Here is a 26,525-nt window from a genome sequence, read left to right on the forward strand (position 1 = left end):
TGACACAGGAATGAGAATTTAGAAGCTGCAGACAAAATACGGATGGATGAGAAAAGCAGAATAAAAATAGTGAAACTGCCAAAATAGGATGCAGTAGACTATGGACCCTTTCAAGAGAGTTCCATTATCAGCATCATAGTTGGCCCCACAAGACTTCCTTTTTAACATTCCATATGTTATCTTAATGCAGAGGAAGTAGATTGGGGCCCAAATAGAACGTTCAAGCATTGTTTTTGTTTTTATTGATGAAAGGGTCTATAGCAGTAGATTGACTTTATTGGAAATCATGGTTACATTGTCAGTAGTCCTTTGCTTTAATCATGTGCATTGGCACATTCCACACTCCTGATCAGGAAAGGACCTTGAACGCCAACCGCACATGATTGTGTATAAAGATATACTCCCCTCTTGTTTTAGTAAATTGTGCATTTAATGCTAGAATGTTATGTAAAAGTATAAAGCCTAAATTCTTGTCCTTTTCCAGTTGCCTCAAGTAAAAAGAGTGTTAAAGAAAACAGTTAACAGGAGGACGTTTTAAAATGACTTTAAGACACACACAGTTAACAGGAGGACGTTTTAAAATGACTTTAAGACACATTTGTAAAACCAAATTCTAGGGCATCATTGTTGAAATACAAAAAAATATTTCAACCAAATTGTATGTTCTTCAAAATAATACAGGTAATGCTAGTATATAGCTATGGTTATGGGATTTTGCAGACGCTTTTGTCCAAAGCGACACACAAATACAAAAACAACAGAATATTAAAAAATGTAACATATGCGTACATATCTCTACTGTGTGAGTATGTGTCATACGTATGATTACTGTGAATGTATGTGTGTGCGTGTGTATCCGTTTATGCACATGTGTGCACATGGAATGGGTTAACATGACCCCTGGAGGCAAACATACAGAAAAAATTGGTCATCCTAGGCCCTACGGTTCTCAAGATATTCACAGAAAACTGTGTCTGCCCTACCCTCCTTTCGAGGGGTCCAGTCCAGCAGGGGGGCTACAGATCAAAACGAAAAACGATGGTTCCATGCTATCCATGTGGGGTTACATGCCCACCAAGTTTCGTGTACCCCGGTCTTTCAGTGTCCCAGGAATCCTTGTTGGTGTACGGTCACTAAATGTACACATAAATCATTTTATTGTAAGGCCCTCCATGAACGAAAGTTCACAAAACTTGGCATGCATTCGGAAGGTGTCATAATGATCCTACACTTTCAATTTCAATGGGTTGACATGCCCCCTTAAGACCAACATACAAAAAAAAGGTGGACCTCCTAGGCCCTACGGTTCTCGAGATATTCACAGAAAACTGTCTCCGGCCACCTACAGGCCAGTTGGTGTATAGTAACATAAATTAATTTATTGTGTGGCCCCCCATGAACGGAATTCCACGAAACTTGGTGTGCATTCAGAGGGTGTCATAATGATCCTACACTTCCAATTTCGTGCAGTTTTGACTATGTTAGGTCACAGATACCTGCGATTACAACACCTCATTTTTACTTTTTTGTGTTTAACTAGGTGGCGCTATACATGAAATGAGTGGTTATGGAATTGGTTGACATGGCCCCTTGAGATCAATATACAAAAAAATGGTCCTCCTAAACCCCTACGGTTCTCGAGATATTCACAGAAAACTGTGTCTGCCCTCTACCATGTGGGGTTACATGCCCACCAAGTTTCGTGTACCCCGGTCTTTCAGTGTCCCGGGAATCCTTGACGGAAATTTGGACATGCGAAAAAAAAAAAAAAAGAACAAAAAAGAAAAAAAAAATCATAAGGCAGTCATAATAATAAGCTATACTCTTCATATAATATATATAATAAGCTATACTCTTCCAATATTGATGCTACTTTGTCATATATGATGTGACATGCATTATATTGCACTGCATTTAAATGTGAGGTAATGCTGACATATTTTAGTGTTCCAGGTATTTCCAAATGTGGAACATATCATATTGGTTTGTTCTTCCACATCACTGACTTCAGCATGTTAGAGGTATTTGCTTGACTCTAAAATACTATTGTGTGATTTGGATTTCAGATTATAAACTGATGCTACTTCCTACTGTAATTCGTATTTCCAAATCCATGGAAATGAATCGATTAAAATCTTTCAAAATCATTGTTAGGGTTGTGTTTGTGGCTGTGACAACCCGATTGCTATCAAAATAAATGTGTTTGGCCAGTACAGCAGGTGGAGTCACAGTCAACAGTCAACAGTATAGCTCATTTGCATTAAACTTTCCAGGCAATAATTGCCTGGAAAGTAGAATGCAAATGAGATATGATGTACAGTAATAATGTAATGCACAGAACTATTTTTAAAAATCTATAAAAATAACAAACAAATAAATAAACAAACAAATAAAAAATAAAACAAATACATAGCACTGTTACTATACTCTGAATTTGCGTAAAATGCAAACAACAAAAAATTGGTGCCTTGACCGCAACACAATAATGTGAGGGTAAATCAAAATAAAAAAATACATTCAATACTGACTGAATCTCTGTCACAGAATATGTCCTAAGTTTACAAGGTACATTATAGCATATTATAACTAGTTGAATACAAGCCCTTAAATACAAGAATACCAGAGACAGATGAAAGAATGCCATTCATCAAAAGTCATAAAGCCTAAGTCAGCAGTTGGGGAACATCAAAAGTCATAAAGCCTAAGTCAGCAGTTGGGGAACATCAAAAGTCATAAAGCCTAAGTCAGCAGTTGGGGAACATCAAAAGTCATGAAGCCTAAGTCAGCAGTTGGGGAACATCAAAAGTCATAAAGCCTAAGTCAGCAGTTGGGGAACATCAAAAGTCATGAAGCCTAAGTCAGCAGTTGGGGAACAACACAAGTCATGAAGCCTAAGTCAGCAGTTGGGGAGCAACACAAGTCATGAAGCCTAAGTCAGCAGTTGGGGAGCAACACAAGTCATGAAGCCTAAGTCAGCAGTTGGGGAACAACACAAGTCATGAAGCCTAAGTCAGCAGTTGGGGAACAACACAAGTGCACGCCACAGGAATAGGAAGAGAGCTGACTTCAAAATAGTATTGCTTCCGCTTGAAGGGACAACGTTTTCTTTTCAACACCATCTGAAATCGGTACACTGCGACAGAGTTGAGGCTTTTGTCCTCCACTTCATCAATGATGCACCCCTTATACTTGCATTTAGCAAAATATATAATAGATGGAAACCTGTCTTGGTCTTTGTCTTCTCTGAAAATAAATATCAGGAAGTTAAGGCATTTTGATCCAGCTTACACACCAAGAAATCATCTATTATTAGCCCCAGGTGTAATTCTTACCTGTACAGCCAGGGGGAGATGGAGCGGTTGGCGTAGTCAGGGTAAGAGGGTACCACATTTGGAGGGGCTGTCCCATGAAGCCAACCTTTCATCAAGTTATCCGCTCTTCTTGAAGTTATACATTTAATCTTTGAACTGGATGTCTTCACCCAATGCAGTAGAGCAAGAAGCACCAACAACTAGATGTAAAAAAGTCCAAGTGTGTAAATGCTTTCAGAAAAAAGATTTAGTCAATATAAATATCAAAATGAGGTTATAAGTATAAGTGTAAATAAAAGTTTTCAAGGCTCATCTCAAAACAAACAAAATCTCCAACCCACCCTTTTCATCTCAGGTGTTTGAATGGTGTGACGTAGCAACCCCCTGAGGAAGGAGACCTAGCGGTACAGCGGTGTGGTGATTCTTATTGATGATTGTCTGTCCCATCTTGTCCTCCTTCCTTTACATTTATAGTGGCACAACCACCCTGGGGAAATCCAAGGCAACACTTCTGGCAAGGAAGTGGAAATCTTATTGGTCACCAAAAAAACAAAATCAGGTGAGCTCATCGAAAGCTGAGGCCAGGCTGAAATATTACAGCACCACCCTGACAGACAGACATGCAAATGACATGCAGGGGTGCAGCCAGAGAATCAGTGCACAAATAACACTGCAACTAAATATGAGAAACATCATTGTGAATTAATGATTTGTTTGATTTAATGTCTTATAGTTTATGCAATGCAAAATGATCAGAAACACCTCCAACCTAGTCATATGCACTCTTTAATAATAAAGACGATGAGGCATTTTTCATATCAGTAAGCAGGATTACTCAATGGAAGATTTTGTTTTATCTAATCTGTAAAACATTACAGATAACATTAAGGCCTTCAACACATTCACAAATTTCACAAACAGGTATCATATATTTTTTATTGTAAACATGTATTAAACTAACCTTTAAACTTCCTTACAGGACCTGTTTACTATTCATAAGGTGAGCATGATTCTCCACCCACCTGTTATGACGTATATATAGTTGGAGGCTTAACTTAGAAATTCCCTCAGCATGAAGTCATTTGCTGAACAAGGGGAACTAGATAAACCAGCACTCGAGTAGTAAAAGTGTAGGACAATCAATTAAGTGTAACAATAGCCCTTGTTTATCTTTAGGTACACTGAATAAAAAGGCAAACAATAGTGAAAAAAGCAAACAATAAAATGACGTTCAAAGTAAAGCAAATAGAAAGCTTCAAGATAAATGTGATGCGAGTAAAACAGAGTTATTATTAGAAATAAAATCACAATGATTTGGTAGCACATGTATAACCTATCGGGGAATATATGTGCACTCTAGGATAACTGCAGAGAGGGACAAAATCAAACCACACATGTGTATACATTTCTCTTATTTGAGGTTCCAATCCAAGGTTAACTGAAGAAATTCAATAAAGCATAGATGAGAAATGGATGAACTTACTAACACACATTCAATGTACTTTTCTGCAACCACTTGCATTGTGAATGCATCATGTTAACGTCAATGAAAAGCAGAATGCAACAAGAAGGGATTTTGTGTGATTGAGTGTGCTTGTTTCATTTTGAGCAATGTCCCTATAACTGATTACACGGAGGTAGAAAAAAAGGCAAAAAAAAGAGCCCGAGTCCAAGCTCCACCCAAGGCCATCTGTGAGTAAGATAAAAGGCAGCAGGAGTTATTTTAAAACCAGCCTGGCAGCAGAGAGTCTGGGATGCAGAGGCAGTACCTGAGTAAACTACAAACATTGACTGCAATGTGTATTCCCTCACATTGTTGACATAGAATGTTCTGTGAGGTATGCACTCTGTGACTTTTTGATAAAATTCTGAGAAATACAACTAGTGTTTAGTGTTTTTATAAGAGGCCTTCCTGAACACATCTGATAAGAAAAGAAAGTACAGTTCACGTTTATCCAAGAGCATGTTTCTTGTATTTTGACACTTGGGTGAGAGGAAATGGGCATCCCCCTGCATCTGTGATAGGCTTATTTCTAACATTAGAGTGTTATTGTTAACATAAAGCAGGTTCTGGCCAAGGCCCCCTAAATACCACTAGGTTCTGGCCAAGGCCCCCTAAATACCACTAGGTTCTGGCCAAGGACCCCCTTGATTATGATATGATTATGATTATTAAACCCATCGACAATACTACGGCAAATGTAAAAATACATTCAGTTAATCCTAATAATTATTTTAGCCACAAGCACTTTGCGATGGAGTATACAGTGTGTAAAAAATGCATTTGGGACTTTCTGCTATATGAGAGCTATCACTCTACAATTATTCCCAGTCATTATCATGGAAAATATAATATGTGACAAATGATTATAATGGCATTGTATAACAACCCTCATAGTAATAGGTATTTTACATTTTTCAAATGTATTTGTTTTTTTGCTTTTATTTTTCCTTCCAACTTGCTGTGGCCCCCCTGGCACCCCCTTGCGGCCCCGGCCCCCACTGTTATAGGCAACGCTGAACACTGCAGGCATTAGGACCTGTAGAGTCCTGTTTACCCTCAAACATTATTATGCAATGTAGGAAGTAATGATGACATGAGGTGTGTTTCCTGCTTGCTCCTGATATGTTGCTGAGCTCACACACCTACGACACACCCACTACTTTAGACACGCCACCTGAGGATGAGAAGGTTCTCGACTCTGAGAAGGTGAGAGGTTTACTTAAACAAACGGCTGCTGTAGGATGCACTTTTGCTCACTGCAGTGGAGTACACATTACTGTTGTCAAGATGGAAAAAGTAAAGCTAAATAATTACAGTAACATTTTAAAATAAAAAATAAAAATCCACACAAATCAAGTTGTTACGCAAAATGCAACATATCTCCTGCAAAATAATACACAACATTCAAAATATAATACATCTTAAAAGCAAGCATTTGTCTCACATTGTAAACACTTTTGTCATAATGGATACATAATGTACACTGTTGCTCAAAACCTAAAGCTCTTCTGTCTTTCATGAGCTTCTATATATATTTCAAGAGTGAACGTCAACTGCAGAGAGACTTTGAAATATACACAGTAAACATGTAAGCAATATTGATACCAAAAATCTTGATTTTTCCCAAATAATTTGCTGTTGTGAATACAGTATTTTACAGCACACAAAAACAAAGCAAACTACAACAACCACCACATGTAGTTGGACAAAAACCAAACACACTTTTGAAAAGGCTGATTTTCCAAAGACATTACTCTATATGTGTGTGTGTGTGTGTGTGTGTCGGTAGAGGGATGTGTATGTATTCATAGACCTATAGACCATTTCAACTACAGAAACAAGGTGTGTTCCTAAGGCATTTCCAGCGGCACAGTAGTCTGGATACCAGACTCTCTGACTTCGCAGTAGGCTACTGTAGGGAAAAGAAATCGAGCAGAAGCGACATTCTAAAAGCTTAACGTGAAAAAGCTTAACATGGCTTAAGATCGGAAAACAACAATCAATCATCACTAAATTTCTCATGGCCATCTGTCATGAACACTTAAGCCTGTTGTTGTGTAGTAGAATAGCACGACTTACTTGCTTTATTCAAAACCAGCGTTACAAACGTCAAAAACAGCATACAGCCAACTTGAGCATTGCACAGTCTATCCTTATCACTCTACTTCTAGGCTAGGTAGCATATCCTTATTAACCAATACGACTCCACCTAGTGGCATGGATGAGTATCACATATCTCACATATCCCCCTTAATAAGAGAACACATAGCACATCAATAGTATTTAACAGTGTAGGTCTATTCACCTTGGAACCATACAGTATATCAACCCATTAAGTATATAATATACACTTGTAATTAAAGATATGAGGAGCATTTTTTTAAAATGTGAACTGATCATGTAAAACCCTTACAGTCAAAATGAAGACTTGAACCTTTGTATGATTTATCCCTTACTCTACTAGTAATTCATTTTTATGGACTCAGCACAAAATCCTTAGTCCACTCTGGAGCTCTTCTGCACCTGACCGGTCTGGCAGGCGGTGTAGCTACATCAGGTTGTGGTGTAGCTGGAGTGTGTTCAAAGTTCAGAGGTAACAGCTCGCCCTCACCTTCTTCCATTTGAAGGGAAACCGGTGCCAGGTACGAAGCATTCCAACAACGTCCATCAGAGAGTAGGTAAGTGTACTGTCCCCTCTTTTCCATCACTCTAAGTGGCTTTGAGAACTTGCAGTGTGTCTTAGGAAGAATGCCAGGTTTTCTCACCCGGACATATGACCCACACTGGAAGGACACGCCTTTGGCCCCCCGTTTGTGATCAGTGTAAGCTTTGCTTTTCCTCTGGTTTTCTCCCACCTTGGATGCAACTTGCTGTAGAGATGGTGAGTGGTTTTGTGGAAGTGGACGTCCCGCCACATGAAGTCTGGTGCGCATGGGTCGACCATGCAACAGTTCCGCAGGTGAGCACTGGGTGGTGGAGTGCGGCGTAGCCCTATAAACATGGATGAACTCACGTGTGAACTCTTTCCATGGTTGTCCTTCGAGCAGCGCAGTCTGCAGGGTGTCTTTCAGGCTTCGATTGAAGCGTTCAATCTCACCGTTTGCTCTAGGATAGTAGACCGATGATTTCCTGTGTACAATCCCCCTGTCCTGGAGGAACGTCTCGAACTCCAGTGACACAAATTGAGATCCATTATCCGAAATCAGCTCTTTGGGGTCGCCTTCCCTGCTGAAAACAGATGACAAGAACTGGATGACAGTCTGAGAGGTGGCATGGGAAAGAAAAGCCACTTCAGGCCACTTGCTGTGGTAATCAATCAGTGTAACTGCAAAGCGACAATCTATGGGTGCCCTTTCAAAAGGCCCCACTATGTCTATTGCCACCTTCTCCCAGGCACCATCAGGATATGGCACAGGCTGTAGTGGAGGAGTGTGAGTGACCGCTGACTTGTCATGGGACTGGCACGTGATTCATGATTTGATAGCAGTCTCTACCTGAGCATCCATGCCAGGCCACCAGTATGCTTCTCTGAGTCTTTGCTTTGTCCTCACTATGCCTTGGTGTGTGTCGTGGGCCAGGGAGATGAATTTCGACTGAAGACTGTCTGGCACCACGAGTCTGTGTGGGCCACGTACCACACAATCACCCTGTAGGGAGAGTTCGTATCGAAGTTTGAAGAATGGCTGCAGGGCTGGAGTGAGGTGTTTTGCTGAAGCAGGCCATGTTGAGGTAAGAAGTCCACGCAACTGTGTTTGAACAGGACATGAGGTGCATGCAGCCTTAAACTCAGCATCGGTAACAGCGGTCAGTGTAGAGGTAAGTGCAACTTCTATATCTTCCTCTAAACTAGGCTCTGAGTGAGGGAGTGGAAGCCTGGATAGACAGTCTGCTGTTACGTTCTCCCGTCCTGGCTTGTACTGGAGGTCGTATGTGAATGAAAGCAGTCTAGACGACCACCTGGCGATCCGCATGCCTGCTCTACCTTGACCTTTAGATGCAAGCAGTGTAGTCAAAGGACTGTGGTCGGCACGTAATGTGAAATGTCTTCCCCATAAGTACGTTCTCCACTTTTCAGTTGCCCACACACACCCCAAAGCTTCTTTTTCTACCGTGGAGTATTTCCTTTCTGCCTGGGTGAGTGTGCGTGATGCAAAGGCCACAGTTTTCTCTGATCCATCTGGGTGCATCTGGGTAAGTACCGTGCCAAGGCCATAATCAGAGGCGTCTGTAGTGACAACTGTAGGTAGTTCTGGGTTAAACAGGGAAAGTGCAGGGCTATTCACTATGAGTTCTTTCACAGTGTCAAAACTCTTCTGAGCCTCAGGTGTCCATGTGAATGACTCAGAGCTACGGAGAAGTGCTCGGAGAGGCTCAACAACAGCAACGTAGCCTGGTATGAACTTGGAGTACCAGGATGTGAGCCCCAGGAATGAGCGCAGTTTGGGAAGGTCTGTAGGTGGTGGTGCTTGAGTGACAGCTGTCACATGTGTGGCATCTGGCTGAAGGCCATTTTCTGACACTGTATGGCCCAGGAAAGAGAGTTCTTTTTGTCTTATATTGCATTTTGACAGATTCAGCATTAGTCCAGCCTCCTTGATGCGCTGGAGCACCACAGTCAGCCTTTTGTCATGTACCTCAGCTGTTGGTCCTGCTATTATGATGTCATCTAAGTAGCACTGGACCCCTTGTATGTCTTTCAGGATCGATGACATCATCCGCTGGAAGCAGCTGGGCCCGGATGCCAGTCCGTATGGCACCCGCTTGAATCGAAACAGGCCATCATGGGTGATGAATGTTGTCAAACTGCGGCTGTCTTTGTGAAGAGGCACCTGGTGATAAGCACTCTGAAGATCTAATGTAGAAAACAGTGTCGATCCTCTCAGCTCTGTAAACATTTCTTCCATGTGCGGCAGTGGAAAGCCATCCACCACTATAGCCTTGTTAGGCTCTCGCAAATCAACACAGAGCCTCAGTCCTCTGCCCCCTTTCTTTGTGGTGACAACTATGGGTGAGATCCACTCTGAAGAATCTACAGGCTCTATGACATCCTGCTCCACCAGTTTTTTCAACTCCTCAGACACTGCTTCTCTAACAGCAAAAGGCAACCTACGCAGTTTCTGGTGAACTGGTGTGATCCCTGGCCGTACTTTAACCAGGTGTGTAAAGCCCTTAGCACATCCCAGTGTGTTCCGCTTAACGTTCTGGACAGTGGCTGTAGACAGCTTCGTTGTAACTTGGCCATCTATCACTTGCATTTGTAACGCAGAAAACAAATCCCTGCCTAGCACTGCAGACCCGCGTTTTGCAATGTAGAGGTCTGAGACAGTACTACTGCCACCAAAAGTCACAGTCACTTTCAGGCAACCCAGCACAGAGATATCATTACCCCCATAGTCTTTAAGTCTGTAGGCAGGCTTTTCAAGTACAGCTGTAGTGAAGAGCTTTGTGTACACAGTCTCTGGTAAGATGGACACTGCTGAGCCTGTATCTAGCATTAAATCAATGTCCTGGCTCTCCATCCCTTGTGTACTCACTTTAACGGTGCACATGATATTGCAAGCATTTCCAACACTCACATTCAAAATGGTTACCTCAGGCACAGCGATCTCCTGAACCTGTTGGCTACCCCTGCATACTTTTGCAAAATGTCCTTTCTTTTTGCAGGCATTGCAAAGTGCTTCTTTAGCAGGACACCCCTGGAAATTAGCTGTGTGTTGAGCAGAACCACACCTGTAGCATGTTTTTCCTTGTACTTTTTGAAAAGACGGAGGCGGTTGACTTTTTCCCTTCCTGAACTTGCCATGCTGCTGGTGAGCCTTCGACTTGAACTGCATGTACCGGGCCATCGGTACTTTCTGTGCACATAGCTTTAGCCTCTGTTACAGCCGTCTCAATCTGGCGTGCTATTGTTAAAGCTTTAGATAGAGTCAATGGTACCTCTAGAAGCAAACGCTCCCTGATGCGCGTTGAATTTGTCTTTTCGACAATCTGGTCCCGTAACATTTCCTCTTCCATTGCTCCAAACTGACATGTTGCAACTAGCTCCCTCAAAGCAGCCACGAACTGGTCTGTAGTTTCGCCCGTGCGCTGACCTCGTTGTCTGAAGCGGTAACGTTCACCCACGACGTTTACTTTTGGTGAAAAGAAATCCTGAATAGCCTTCAAAGCCTCTTCCTATGACTCGTTTGCAACTGGAAGAGTGTAAAAGACTCTTTGGCCCTCCGTGCCCAAACAGTGAATCAACAACGCGCGCTTTCTGGCTGCAGGCAAGTCCTCATCAGACATAGCCAGAAGAAAGTTTTCAAACGTGCGAATCCATGCCTTGAAAGGTATCGGCGGTTCACCAACGTTTTGTAGAAACGGCACAGGCTGGCTTAAGTGCAAGGTCGTCATCCTCGTCGCCAATATGTTGTGTAGTAGAATAGCACGACTTACTTGCTTTACTTGCTTTATTCAAAACCAGCGTTAACAGCATACAGCCAACTTGAGCATTGCACAGTCTATCCTTATCACTCTACTTCTAGGCTAGGTAGCATATCCTTATTAACCAATACATGACTCCACCTAGTGGCATGGATGAGTATCACATATCTCACACCTGTCAAAAAAACTAAACCGAAATCCAACGATTAGAAGATATCTCACATTGTTTTCTTCTTTATTGGCGCCTATGGCGAGAAAAAGGCTTAACATGGTTTAATGTACCTAAACAACGATCAATGATCGCCAAATTTCTCTTTCATATTGCTACTCAAAAGCACATAAAACTGTCAAAATATCAAACCCAAAGTCCAATTATTATGGACGTTATATGATATAAAGCGTTTCTGCTTCATTGAGGCCTAATGAAAGGAAAAAGCTTAACAAGGTTCAATGTACCTAAACAACGCTCATGTGATCACCAAATTTCTCTCATATATTGCTCCTCATAAGCACATAAAACTGTTAAAAAATCGAACCCAAAGTCCAATTTTTATGGACGTTGTTCAAAATGCTGTCAACTAGTTGTAGGCCTACGCAGCTGTGCAGCCCATGATGCGTGTGCATTCTGCACACTGTTCACGTGCTAACTTAGTGGCCAGACAGTGCTCAGCTCGAGAACCAATCAGAACTGTCAATTACCTCGCACCGGCGGTAGATGGATCTACGACTGCACAGAGTGGAGGAGGAACTTTTCCTGTTGTTGGAGTTCGGTGGATATTACAAGGACATTTCTCTGTTATCATTGTTACCGTGCGTCCATGAGACTGTAAGTCTTTGCAAATATGTTTGTGTGCTTATCTGCAGTAACATGTGAAGCGTTAGTTATTATTAGGCTATTCATGTGTAATTGTTGTCGCGTGTGGCGACACATTTGTTATTTCTTTGAAGGAACGGTAGCGTGTTCAGTATGCAATGTTTACTCAGCTTAGCATTAATAAGCACTGCCTCAGTTACCAATGGGGAAAATGAGTTTAGAAACCTCTCAAGCTAGGATGTCAAGCTAGGATGTAACTCGGTTACCCACTTAGAGCATCTGTGACACGGTCGCATGCTTTGCTTGCTTTTAAAGAGGCGGTCTCCGTGTTCTTAATGCGGCACGGTAATGCGTGCAGTCTTAAAGGGACAGTATCCAGTCTACCTCTGCCATGTCTGCATTTATAATGTATATGTATCTGCACAGAAGGTATTTATATACATATTCAAATGTATAGGTATTTATACATATTCAGATGTATGTACATATTCAGATTGTAAGCTACAGCTGAGCAGTTGTTATATTCTTATCGTAAAGTGTCAGACTCTTTCCTGCTTGCATAGAATAATTAAGCTTTATTTCAGGAATACATTAGTATGTGATGTGCATAATGTTATTGTCACATATATGTTTATTGCACTTATTGATACTTCGGTATGTCTTCATTCTGTTTATAGAAACCACAGTCTTATGTCAAGTATGTCAAGAGATCTACTAGATGAGTGGCATGTTTCTGAAATGTGTGAATAAACCAAGAGTTTGGAAAGTGACATCTTCCAGTTCTTATTGGACAACCTAAGACGATTAGCCTAGAAATCTAGACGCACCCTAGCGGCGGCAAATTAATTTGCTCAGCCTGTACGTCTAGTATCAAACCATAGGGATTTCTATTGGCTGACGCCGTGGACTTCATCCAATCACAGCGCTCTATTTTGTTTGAGTCTTAAGGCGGGCTTAACAGGATAACGACATCCTGCGACAGTGAACAACAAGGAAGGTGGCTATGGCGAACGAAGAGCGGTTGTTTGAATCGGCGTTGGCGTCAACTTTGGAGGAGTTGGACTTGTGCTTTTCTTTGAAAGTTGAGCAACACAATGCACTTAAGTCATTCCTTTCGAAGAAGGATGTATTTGCCGTTTTGCCGACCGGATACGGATATGGTCGTAGCGCTGGCCTATTGCATGCCTAGGCAGTTTGAAAGACAATTCTCTGCCCGCCCCTTGGATTAAGCGAGGTGAATGGTTCGATTCCAGACTATACATTTCAATGATATAGGATGGCCCGCCAGGCTATAAGACGATTGCTGCCTAACTAAATCAGCACTAGTATACATCAGTCTTGTGTCGGGTTCATCTCCCAGCACCCTCTTTTACAGACGTTATCTGATATTAAGCATTTTATAGGCCTAGGCTGCCTATGAAAAGGCTTAGGAGTAGAGTAGAATTTAAGTAGACAGGCGGAGCCGGGCTAGCGGCACAGATAACATTGAGCTAATGGTAAGTTGGGGACAAACAAAAAATATGTTTTAAAGTCTACATTTTGTAGAGCATTACACTAAAGTCTGATTCATTTTCATTTCAACGTTTCTGCATTGGTTTTGAAAGTTTCAACTGGAAATCCTCTAACAGACTGAAAGGGTTTAGGCCTATACTTAGGCAATGATTGGATGGTGTTCATTAAAGCAGAGGCGTATCAAGCTTTTTTAAAGTGTGGGGGTTGTGGGATAGGAAAATGAAGCAATCTGGCCAAATTATAAATAACTCCCTACAGGGACGTTGTAAGTATTTTCTGAGAGGGGTGCGGACTGGTGTCTGGGAGTTTCTCTCCCGAAAAAAAATGAGATTCTGATTGCTAAACACACCATTTTAATGCAGTTTGGGTGGGACAGAAGAAGCAGCGCCTATGTGTGGCTCATGTGACATGTAGGCCTACATGATCTACTGTACCTGCTATCACTTCACTATTTGACACTACCCTACATGGAGACATATCTCATGTTATAAATCAAGAAATCATTTCAGAAATTATGTTTTGTGCATGTGGGTTAGCAGGCTACAATAAATTGCCTCACAGACAGCACTTCAGCTGTGCCTACTGGTCGGGGTTCGAACCGGCAACCCTCCGGAGTCTGAAGCGCTAACCAGTAGGCCAGGAATAACTGTTCCATACGGTCTCGCAGATTCCTTCAAATGCGCCGGTGACTATTAGAATACCAATGCATTCTTTGAAGTTGCGCTGCACGCAGTTAAAGGGAATGACAGATGACATGATGTTACGCCCAAATCACACCCATGACTGTTTAAGAAACCTTGGAACGCCCTGTTGCGCCTTCCGCCCGATGTTTGATAATGAAAACACCCCCAATGTGGACTGGACATCCCACTAAATTTAAATAAGCTTTTCGCCAGTGACCACGTGTTTTAGACTGTCAAGATAGCGCCCAAAGTATTACCAAAGGGAAGTTTGTATTTGTAACTCATGTGGTTCAAAAGTTATAGCCGCAACCCTTTTGGGGCAGTGGCAATATTGGATTTGGCCGCCATCCAGGCCCCAAGGGTCGCTGGCTCCGGCGCCCTAGCTAAATCATTTCAGTATGTCTACTGAATTATTTCATATATTGTGCTTTTGACATTACAGTAATAGGCTATCCTAAACGCACGCATTTACACGGTAAAGGTCTCGTTCCTTGGCAGACGCTCAAGTATCGCTCTTTTTTATTATTACAGCTCTCTCTTCCTCGTAAGCCTTGAGGAGAACCTGCTACTCCACCTTTGAAAAGTTTTCACTCATGGTTTCGACTAATAGATGATGATGTCTTTATAAGTTTGCCATGAACGCGCACAACTCTAGGTTAACTAACACGGGGCTGATTGAACTAATTGGAAACCGGTGTTTTGGAACTGACAGCTCGGGTTTAGTGGCCACGGGTTCATACAACCTAGACGTTATGTTTTATCTCAGTGTTTGTTAAACCTCCTTTCTGGAATACCCCCCTGCACAGGCTGTTTAGCCTGTTTTAATTTCTAAGCATCTGTTGTGATTATCTTATCAAATGACACCCATGTTGAAACAGAGAAAGAAGATAGGAATGAAATGTGATTGATGAGAACAAATTTCACAAGACAAATTAGAACAAATTCTTCCGGTACAATATATTCTTCCCATGCTTAAATGTTGCATTTTTGACTGTAGATAGTTGTATGATACAGCGGGGGGAAATATTGAACATGTATACTTCCAATGAGACTATCTGCATGAAACTTTCACCAGACATTAGTATTAACTTAGGTAATCCACACATACAGTTATGAGTAAAAAAAATGGAATGACACAGGGGAAAAAGTATCAAACACGCTAAGAAAAAGCAGTACACAAAGGCAAGGAATGGCAAGGAACGAGCTGGAATCTATAGTGTACAGTACATAGTAGAGTAATTATCCCTCCTATCTGCAAATTAATGTAAGCTGAGTTAGTACATATGGGCTATAAAAAGGTTTTTCGTTACCAAGGTGTCACACAAGAAACATTTCATGATAAGTAAAAGCAAAGAGCTCTCCCAAGACCTTTGCAACCTTATTGTTGCAAAACATTTCAATTGAACTGGTTACAGATACATTTCAAAACTTCAGAATCATCCAGTAAGCAGTATTGGAGCCATAATCTCTAGTGGAAGGAACATCACTGCATCATCAACTGGCCATGCACAGGATCTCCTCGCAAGACTTCAGACCAGGAAGTCAGAAAGATAGTCAGAAGAGTAGTCCAAGAGCCAATGACCAGAGAAAGCTCCAAAAAGCTGTTTTTCATCTCTGGCAGATTTTATACAGTTGAAGGAATGATGAATGGAGTCATTTTGTTCCAGGAGAATCTTGCCATCCACCAGGATAATGAGGATGAGACATGGTTAGACCTTCCAGCAGGACAATGATCTAAAGCATTTAGCAGAAAAGAAAACTCTCAATTGGTTTCAGAGAAAGAAAATCTGGCGAAAAGTTCATGCAAATAGACTCATTGGAAGTATACTTACTGACAAAAAAGTTGACGTGTTCAATACTTATTTCACTCGCTGTATGTATTTGGCCTATGTTTCCGTATAGTAGGCTACACCATAGGCTTTCTTGAAAATAAAACACCAAAAATCCTTGATTACTTCCGCTTCAAGGTGCCATGTGTAATGTCTGCCAAAAAATCTATTCATACTCCACATTCTATAAAAGATGGGGGCAGTATATCTCAAGAAAGTGAGTTGGTCTCCTAGGGGTGCAACGGATCAAAAAACTCACGGTTCGGATTGTTCCTCGGATCGGATCATTTTTCGGATCAGCAAAAAAAAATATAAAAAATCGACAAATAAACATAAGTTGTGTCTTTTTGTTTATTAGCAATATAAAATCAACTTAAAGTGCACAATTAATATCTTCTTTTCAACATTATTAATGAAAAACAACTTAAAGTGCAACATAAAAAGGCACATCTCCTTTCTTTAAACATGGACCAATGACCATTAATAAAAAAACAACTTAAAGTGCAACATAAGAACGCACATCATCTTCCTTGAAACAATAGCTTTATGAGAGTGACATAAAGCCTACGTCCACATCATCAAAGAAGAATTAAAGAAAGAAAACAAAGCATGCATGAGCTTATAATTTCAAATTCTTTTTCAAAAAAACAAGGGTGCCTACATTGTCTGGGGAGAGTGTGAGCCTCTTTGCAGTCGCTATGTCCCCTGCTGTTGAGAACACTCTCTCGGAAGGAACTGAAGAGCCTGGCACAGCGAGATAGCATCTTGCCATCTTAGCAATATGAGGGTATTTACACTCATTGCTTTTCCACCATGTCAGTGGATCACCATCTTGCTTGCATGCTTGCTGCCAGGTAGAATGCCACCTCCTCTTTGATGATGTCAGCAGGAGTCTTGCTGTCCATGTCTTTGCTGGCAAAGGTCTCTCCAAAAAGCTCTGCCATCGCCGACTTCTTTTGTGGAGGAGATGTGTCCAAGTTTGCTCCTGTTGGCTCTGCAGCTTGACCCTGCAGAAAAGAATAGATGATTAATTAAACCTATTATTTATTTTCATGTTTCATAGACATGAAAAATGTGGCAATAACATTTAATGAATGCCATTATTACTGAAAATAAAAAATGTATGTAGATTTAAATTGATCATTTTTAAATAATATATTTTTTTCTTTACCTCATCACAATCTCAGTGGTGAGGTCACTGTATGTCCTCTGGCGTAGGTCAGGGTCTATGTGAGACAGGGACTTGAACCTCGGATCCAGGGCAGTAGATCTGTGAAGGTAGTCCTGTAGAGTAGGGGGTGAAGTGTATCTTCAGGTCCTCTCTAATGGCAGTCTTGACATCTTGAGTGATGGTGCTGTCTTCCACACTTGGAGCCATGGATTGTAGAATCCTTGTTTTCAGCGGCAGGATCATTGACACAGATGGCAAAGTTTCAGTGCTCAGCAGAGATGTAACAGTTTTAAGGGGTTTAAGCACCTGGAGGACCTCCTCTGCCACTCTCACATCATCATCAGAGAGGGTTATGATGTCTTTGACATTTTTCTTTAGGGTCTTGTCGGTCAATGCAGAGTATATAGCTGCCTGCTGCTCCAGATAACGCTCTAACATATCATAAGTGGAATTCCACCTTGTTGGGACATCATGTATGAGCTTATGAGTAGGCGGCTTTAGCATCTCTTGCCTTGTCTTAAACACATGAGTAGCTGTTGTGCTTCTGTGGAAGTAGGAAACCACCTTCCTGATCCTCCCAAGGAGGCGGTCCATCCTATTGACTGAGATTCCCTTCTGTGATGCCAAATTCACTACATGTGCAAAGCACCCTATCTGTGGGCCCAGTCCTGCCTCATTCGCTGCATTTATTTGATTTTTGGCATGATCAGTTGTGACTGGGATATTAGTAGTGGGCCTCTTTATCTTCCATTCCTCCACTGCTTGTGTCAGTACCTGCGCAAGATGACTGCCTGTGTGACTTTCGTAGAGGGGGCGTGTCAGCAGCACCGGACTTCTCATCTCCCAGTCTGCTGTGATGAAGTGAGCTGTTATTGTCACATAGCTCACCGGGTACTAATAGGTAGGCTAATGTGCAAATTGGATTATCGCTTGATGGAAAACAGAACGACTTCGAAGTATATGACTCAACACCCAAACTGAAATCAGGTCGGAAGCAGGCCTAGTCATGTCATTTCTCTTTAAACTGTTTGATCTTACTCCACTCTCTTCCATTCAGTAGGCCTAGCCATTGTCACATAGCTCACCGTTCCCCTCGACGTCCACCCGTCTGTTGTGAGTGCAACAGAGGGTGCTACAGATAGTTCATCCACAACTTTTTTCTTCTCCTGCTCATAAAGATCTGGCACAATCTTTTCGCTGAAGTGGGTGCGCGACGGGATGTTGTAACGTGGCTCGAGCACGCTCAGCATGTATTTAAAACCCTCGTTTTGCACAACTGAATATGGCATCATGTCTGCAGCTATAAACACACCGATAGCGTGTGTGATAGCTTTAGCCCGGTCGGATTGTGCAGGAAGGGGCTGTTTAAATGCCGCGGTGATAAGCGGTTGTTGAGCCGCTTTCAGTTTCACTCCTGTCAGTGAAACACCGGGGTGATGTCGCTGCAAATGCGTGGCCATGGCAGATGTGTTTCCACTGTTGTATGGCTTTCTAGTGCCACAGTGCCTACGCACCGTCACGGTTTTATCCACTAACCTCTTTCCTTCATCATTAACTTTGACAGGGAAACCAAAATGCTCCCAAACAGGGGATTTAAATGACGCGGGGCGTTCAAGCTCCTCCGTTCCTCCGCTCGCCATGACCACGCTGTGTGTGGACTGAACATGCGCACAATTGTTTTTTCATAAATCAATCCGCGGATCATGTGTGTGCCGAACCGAAATAATTGATCCGAACGGATCACGGATCAATGACGATCCGTTGCATTACTATGGTCTACCCTAGAGTAACAACCGAGAAACGTGTTTTGCAGTCTGGCTGGCGGTTATGTTGCCCGCATACCGCCTCCCATGGCCGAAACTGGTATTACGACACCTGTCGGGCTGTGGCTAGTAATTTAGCATGCTAATTCAGGTTGATATCTCTGCAGCACTATACCTTGTAATTTTTTAAATGACATCATCGCCCTTATTTATTCTCATTGTTTTGATGCGTGTAGCTCATTTTTTGGATATTTTTACCTCAATTCTTACACATGGCACCTTTCAACCCTTTCTGAAAACACTTCACAGCCACTAACCATCACCATCCTCCGCAACCATGAGGATCTAATGGAAAACAATCTTTCGTCACCTTTTTGCTTCATATTGTTTCCCAAGTGGCCGGCATCTCTCTGTCAATATTTGATTAATTCTGAAGCTATTTGTAGCTATTGTAACTGTGTAGCCTATGCAACATGACTGTTATAGGCTAACCTACACATACAGTACCACTCTGCCTTGCCTAGCCTACCACTCTGCCTACCACCCCAGTTGTAACAAACGGTGACGTGACATTGTGACGTAGATGCAAAGGCTACTGCTTGCTGGTGCTCCCACTTTTTTTTTTCCACCCTCTGTTTCCAATTTAATATACACCATTTTGCTGGTTTTTCTAATAGGTAGGCTAATGTGCAAATTGGATTATCGCTTGATGGAAAACAGAACGACTTCGAAGTATATGGCTCGACACCCAAACTTAAAGGGAAACTTGGCAGGATTTCCCCCTCTGCTGGAGAAATTGTGCATTATGCTATTTCAAACTGTGGAAAAAGGTAACGATAAAGCACATGGATTTGTTTACAAGCTAGCAAAATGGTTAGCATAAGTTCGGCAGACAATGTGGATGTTACAAGGTAGAAAACACTATTTAAAACGAGTTTCTTGTTTCTCACTTCTCTTTCCGGGCCGGTTTTCCGTCTGGGGACGCTAGGGGCAGCGGGAAAAGTCACCGTTTCCGGAACAGGTCATTTAACCATCCAAATGATTTCTAAACGGGTTTATTACGTTGAAATAGTTGCCAAGGTCCCCTTTAAATCAGGTCGGAAGCCTAGTCATGTCATTTCTCTTTAAACTGTTTGATCTTACTCCACTCTCTTCCATTCAGTAGGCCTAGCCTAAGTGATTACTGAAAAATAGCTTTAGATTAACAAAATAACAGCCTGGTTGGATGTGATATGGTATTTAAAACAGGTCTGAAAAGCTACAGCCATGTTTTCGAGAACTGAATTGCTTGGAAGAGCAGAAGAAGGCTAACCAGTGGGCAGCCGTGGCCCACTGGTTAGCACTCTGGACATGTAACCGGAGGGTTGCCGGTTCGAGCCCCGACCAGTGGGCTGCGGCTGAAGTGCCCTTGAGCAAGGCACCTAACCCCTCACTGCTCCCCGAGCGCTGCCATTGTAGCAGGCAGCTCACTGCGCCGGGATTAGTGTGTGCTTCACCTCACTGTGTGTACACTGTGTGCTGTTTGTGTTTCACTAATTCACCGATTGGGTTAAATGCAGAGACCAAATTTCCCTCACGGGATCAAAAAAGTATACTTATACTTATACTTAAGAAATGCTACATTATTCTTTGAAAAAGTACTAAGATCAGATGCACAACAATATTGAGATTGTACTAACTATAATATTGTCTGAGGCACTCCATTTAAATGTATTGCTCAACACTGCTATTGGTTTGGCTTTAACCAAATATTGTATTATAACCTAGGCTTGACTCTGCCCACTTGCATCTGACTCGCTCTGCCACTCCCACTTGGGGCCTAAATGTTAAATGGTAATGGCGCCACCTGCTGGTATCAAATATACAAACCAGAAGACATTCTTATGCAGAAAACTTGTGAGCTCTTATCCTCAGCACTTACAAAGTTCAAGAAAAGGTACACTGGACAGAGTGATTGGATGCCTCTCCTTTCAGGAAGAAAATCACCTATATTAAACCTATGAACAATTACACCACTGTCAATAGGCAGTTTTTGCTGCAAACTTTAGAGCTAGTCTATTAAGGAATCATATTAAAACAAAAATTAGAACAGGCATTCACAAAAAGTTTGTTTTAACAATATAAAATAACTGATCATCTTGTTGGTAGACTGAATTTAATGACATGTCTTACATTGCGGCTGAGTTAGCAATTATTGTAGTATTGTAGTTTGTAGTAGTGCATTTAATTTAATTTAATTTCAATGCATTTTATTTTAACAGATTAGAGAATAAAAGTTAAAAAAAAGACCATTGAAGATGAATTAATTTGTCCATAATATTATTTATTTGCAATTATTTTGAATTATAGAAATGTCTGGTTAAAAATAATTGTAAAATTACATAGATATATATAGTGCTTTGCACATCAGTTCTGAAAAACTGTTTTGCGGGGCAAAGGACCAATAGGGAAGTGTACATTAAATATTGTCTGTCAAGTTCTTCTGCCTGTCCCCGTCCCGCCTGGCCCAGCGTGACAAAACTGTACCGATGACATTCCTCCTTATCAGTCTCAGTCTAAGCTTGCTCAGGCAAAGCCTTTGTGTGGAATGAACCATTGCAGGTACAGCAGGTGTCTAGGTCACGCCTATGGGTCAGGGCAATAACACCTTCCCTATAGAAATGCATTTGTCAAGTCGTACCAACACACTTTTGCAGACTAGACTTGGTTTGTACTTCACACACAATCTAGTAATCTAGTAATGTGCTGATCACTAGGGAATATTTTTTTTTCAGTTAAACCCAAACCCCCAATTAGAAAAGTGGAATGTCCAATGTGTGGAACATTTGGAACATGTAGTTAGACCTGTCCTGTGGCTCTCCTGTTACTCTCCTGTGCATTATCAAGTGAACCGGCATCAACCATATCTATATCAGACTTCCTTTCACAATGCTTCTCACGCAAGTCGGTACCAGGGGCTGTATAAGAGCTGTGAGCACAGCACTCAGGCATTCCCCCAGAGTGGTCAGTCGAGATTGCAGGATTACTGTAGCCTGTTCCGGAAAACACACAATGGGTGAGTCTGCCTTAAGTACAACAGGGACTTCCTGTGTTTTTTTGTTGTTAAGTACCAGGTTATAAATGCATTTCAAATGTTTTCTTTTTTACTTTAATTCTATTCTATAATTAACTATTCATGCATTATTCATTGATAATGCATTAACCGGGTTTAATCCAATCCAAATCACTGCTTGAATTTGTGCACGGTGCTATGTCTTTATAGCTCATGCCAATTTCACTTTTTTCCTCCTCTTACTGTTTTTTTTATACTAGTTTACTGCTGGTAAAGTGATTTATACATACAATAGTTCACAAGTTAGGATTGTCTGTAGGGCTGTCTTTCTCTTATTTGAGTGTACACTTCATTACTGTTCTAAGGAAAGATAGTTTCTTCAAAAGCAGCATCAGATATCTTCCAAAAAATCACATAATCTCAAATCAGTGTTCTGTGACTGCGCTCTTCTTTGAGGATAATGTTGATGTACCTCTAACTGCTTTGGATACTCTGGAGGGGAATCCAATGCACAGATGTTTCCCATGCACTACTGCTGTTATATCCATGATATACATCATGAACATTTTCTACTTCATATTGTTATTATACCTATAACAAGATGTCTTTAGCTGCATATCTATTTAAATCATGCTAATCATGTCTATCAAAACTGCAAAAATAGTGGCATTGTTACATGTGCACTAGAATTTATCCATAGAATAGACAAGTTGTTTACATAAATCCTCTATCTGTGCTCGACACGCTCTCATCCAATGTAAAGTGGTACATCGTGTATATTACACTAAAGTTAGATTGGCCAGAATGTATGATGGAGTAACTGCGACTTGTGATAGATGCAAGCAGTCTACGGCGAACCTTGTACATATGTTTTGGAACTGCCCCTCTTTATACAGTTACTGGTCAGACATTTTTGCCACTTTGTCAGAAGTACTGGGTGAAAATCTTGAACCCAATGCACTTACTGCGCTATTTGGTATCCCCCCTTCCTTGAAGACACATATTCTTTGGCTTCTTTTGCAAAATCTAAGAAAGATGTTCTTGCTTTTGCCACCCTACTGGCGAGACGACTGATTGTTTTGAACTGGAAATCATCTATACCACCTTCACACACCCGTTGGATTAGGGACATCCTTTACTTTCTCAAACTAGAAAAAATCAGAATGTCAATTACAGGTAGAAGTGATATGTTTATGAATCTTTGGGGACCATTCCTTGAGTATGTCAACAAGTCTGATGTCTCACTTATTCCAGACTCCAACACCTGAAGGAGACATACTGAGCGTGTTTAATATGCTATATTTGTCTGTGGCTATGTATATGAAGTTGTTTAGCTATTAGTTATATCTTGTATTTAGCATTTTCTGTCTGATGTGTAGGTTTTTGTTTGTCTATGTCTGTTTGTTCTTTTGTATGTTTGGGGGTTGATTGTTCTTCAAAAAAAAAGAAAACTGTACATGAATGTGAAACATTGTTTGAGATCACTTTGCTTAATAAACAAAGTTTGGAAAAAAAAGGGAAAAAAAAAGAATAGACAAGTTTTTTTTTTTTTTTTTTTTGTCCCCCCCCCCCCCTTTCTTTTGCCGTACTCACACTGTTCCTATGTGTGTGTATTACAGCTGCCAAGACTGTCTTGATAGTTTATGCACATCAGAGCCCCACTTCGTTCAACTCCGCTGCTCATAAAGTCGCTGAAGAAGCACTAAAGGAGCAGGGCTGCAAAGTCCTTGTCTCAGACCTGTATGCCATGGACTTCCAGGCCTCTGCAACCAGAAAGGATATCTCAGGTAGACACCATTCTAATTCATTATTGGCTAGATATGTAGGTAGGTAGCACACTATACTGAGATTACATAATTTGAATCTCTTGTTAAAATGTATGCTATCTGATACTGAGCCAGGTGATCTGAAGGAACCAGAGAACTTCAAGTATGGAGACGAAGCGATGGCTGCTTGGCAGGAGGGTCGACTCTCTAAAGACATTACAGAAGAGCAACACAAGGTGGAAGAGGCAGAGTTGATCATCTTTCAGGTTTGCTCTCTCTCTCTTGCTTTTTCAGGTGCATATATTGGTATCTACACTAAAAGTACAACACTATAGCAGTAGTTATTTGACCTGTCTACTGATTCCATGTGTCTTCACAGTTTCCTCTCTATTGGTTCAGTGTCCCTGCCATCATGAAAGGTTGGATGGACAGAGTTTTGTCACAAGGATTTGCCTTTTCACTCCAAAACATGTACGACAATGGCATTTTTAAGGTACTTGTTGTGAAAGTTTTTAGATATTTCAGGTATTTTAGCCCCAGAGGGCAAAGGGGGGTTGATGAGGCCTGTTTGGGCAATTGAAGTGATACTATCTTTAAAAACTTGATTGCTTGACTGTTTGTCTTATGAAAGTGTGTTCTTGATTTGCAAATGATAAAGATTTACTTTGGACTGCATCTAATACCTGTTGGTGCGATAACATGTTTTTCAAGGACAAGAAGGCTGTGTTGTCTATTACCACCGGGGCCATGGAATCTATGTTTTTCTCTGATGGCATCAGTGGGGACATAAATGTAACACTGTGGCCATTGCAGGTCAGTATTTTATCCAAGTTCCATATTGCTGCAGAAATTCCCCTTTAAACATGATTTACAGTTTCATTAGATCTCTGTAACCAAACGGAAATAAGTTTAAACACATCAGTGGATATTGCCTTAGACTGTGTACTTTAAGTCACCGTGGTCTTAGGACAAAATATGGTAAGACAAAAAAGTCGATAAGGCAACAAAGATAATCTGTAAATGTCATGAAGACACTGAAGCTTTTGCCATAAGTGATGACAGCATAGTTGTGATTGAGGACAATATCTGAAACAATAATATGACAAATTATGGCAGTATATCCACGATATTCTCCAGCCAACAATATAAGTATAAGTATATATAATTTTTTGATCCCGTGAGGGAAATTTGGTCTCTGCATTTATCCCAATCCGTGAATTAGTGAAACACACGGTGAGGTGAAGCACACACTAATCCCGGCGCAGTGAGCTGCCTGCAACAACAGCGGCGCTCAGGGAGTAGTGAGGGGTTAGGTGCCTTGCTCAAGGGCACTTCAGACTACTGGTCGGGGTTCGAACCGGCAACCCTCCGGTTTCAAGTCCGAAGCGCTAACCAGTAGGCCACGGCTGCCCCTTAGGCCAATAGGTGTCACCATGACACCTCAGTATTCAGAGATACGTTTTTCTATTACATTATGTGCTTACATGATTGCAAAAGGGTTCTCCAATGTTTTCTCAGTTAGCCTTTTAAAATGATATCAGATTAGTAAACAAAATGGTTGCTGATAATGGACAATGATAATGGACAATGGTTGCTGATAATGGACAATGTAGATATTGCATTAAAGATCAGCCATTTCTTTCTACAGCAGTCGAGAACCCTTTTGCAATTATGTAAGCACATATTGTAATCTGAAAACTGCTGCCCTGATTAAAAAACAATGCAACTGATCTCAGCTGGTATTCTGTCTATAATGGAGTGGAATGGAAATGTCTAAGTAACCCCAAACTTTTGACCGGTAGTGTACTGTATTCTACGTAATGTAAAAGCAAACATTTTGTCAGTCATAGAATATCCATATAGAGTGCAGAATTGTCAATATTTCGAAATACGGTAAATATAAGTTGACGCATATAGTTAGCCTGCTGAGACTACACTAAGTTATAATGTGTATAAACAGAATGAAAGGAAGATGAAAACCAGATGGATTTCCAGTTTAAGGAATAAGGTGAATAGTCTACACTGCACTATATAACATATACTGTTTATACTGCACCACCTGTCCATACTGTAGATCACATAGCACTTTTTTCTTATTTTTTTTTATTTTTCTGGTTAGACGCAAACTGCATTTCGTTGTCTCTGTATTTGTACTCTTCACAATGACAATAAAGTTGAATCTAATCTAAAATGAATCTATATGACAGCATGACCTAGAATGTTGCATGATATGTGTGTCGTAGGCCTACCTGCCAGATAACCGTAGGCTGTCATGTCTTTGTCTCTATTATATGCTTCCAGAATGGAGTCCTTCACTTCTGTGGATTTCAAGTTCTTCAACCGCAGATCTTCTGGAGCATTGCACATACACCCCCCAACATAAGGACAGTCTTGTTGGATGCTTGGAGAGCAAGACTGAAGGGGATATGGGAAGAGAAACCGCTGTCCTTCGCATCCTGTGCACTCTTCGATCTTAGCTTTCAAGGAGGGTTTCGCCTGACCTCTGAGGCTAAGGAAAAACTTAACGTTGCTCCTTATGGCATCACAACAGGGCAACACATGGGCAAACCACTTCCTCCTAATAACCAGACCAAATCAGAGAATGAGGCTGCAAAAAAAATATCCGATATTCTGACATAATATGGCAATTAGACAGGGCATATTTGTAAGCCTAAATAATAACATGAATACAACAAA

General features: G+C 41.3%; 1 protein-coding gene across 1 annotated transcript; it reads left to right on the forward strand.

Moving 5' to 3' along the window:
* The first annotated feature begins 22,061 nt into the window (after window positions 1–22,061).
* Window positions 22,062–26,525, forward strand: nqo1 (NAD(P)H dehydrogenase, quinone 1). Its single transcript, XM_042062539.1, has 6 exons — window positions 22,062–22,065; window positions 23,682–23,849; window positions 23,964–24,094; window positions 24,208–24,321; window positions 24,540–24,641; window positions 26,130–26,525. The coding sequence occupies exons 1-6, from the start codon at window positions 22,062–22,064 to the stop codon at window positions 26,466–26,468; spliced, it is 858 nt and encodes a 285-aa protein (XP_041918473.1). The 3' UTR covers window positions 26,469–26,525.

The sequence above is a fragment of the Alosa sapidissima genome, chromosome 14, assembly GCF_018492685.1.
Source record: "Alosa sapidissima isolate fAloSap1 chromosome 14, fAloSap1.pri, whole genome shotgun sequence".
NCBI classification, from domain to species: Eukaryota; Metazoa; Chordata; class Actinopteri; order Clupeiformes; family Clupeidae; genus Alosa; species Alosa sapidissima.

What these genes read in the sequence shown, in the direction of transcription:
- nqo1 (XM_042062539.1), top strand. An exon ending in CAGAGTTGATCATCTTTCAG is followed by an intron (nt 24,095 to 24,207) that starts GTTTGCTCTCTC and finishes GTGTCTTCACAG; the next exon opens with TTTCCTCTCTATTGGTTCAG. An exon ending in TAACACTGTGGCCATTGCAG is followed by an intron (nt 24,642 to 26,129) that starts GTCAGTATTTTA and finishes ATATGCTTCCAG; the next exon opens with AATGGAGTCCTTCACTTCTG.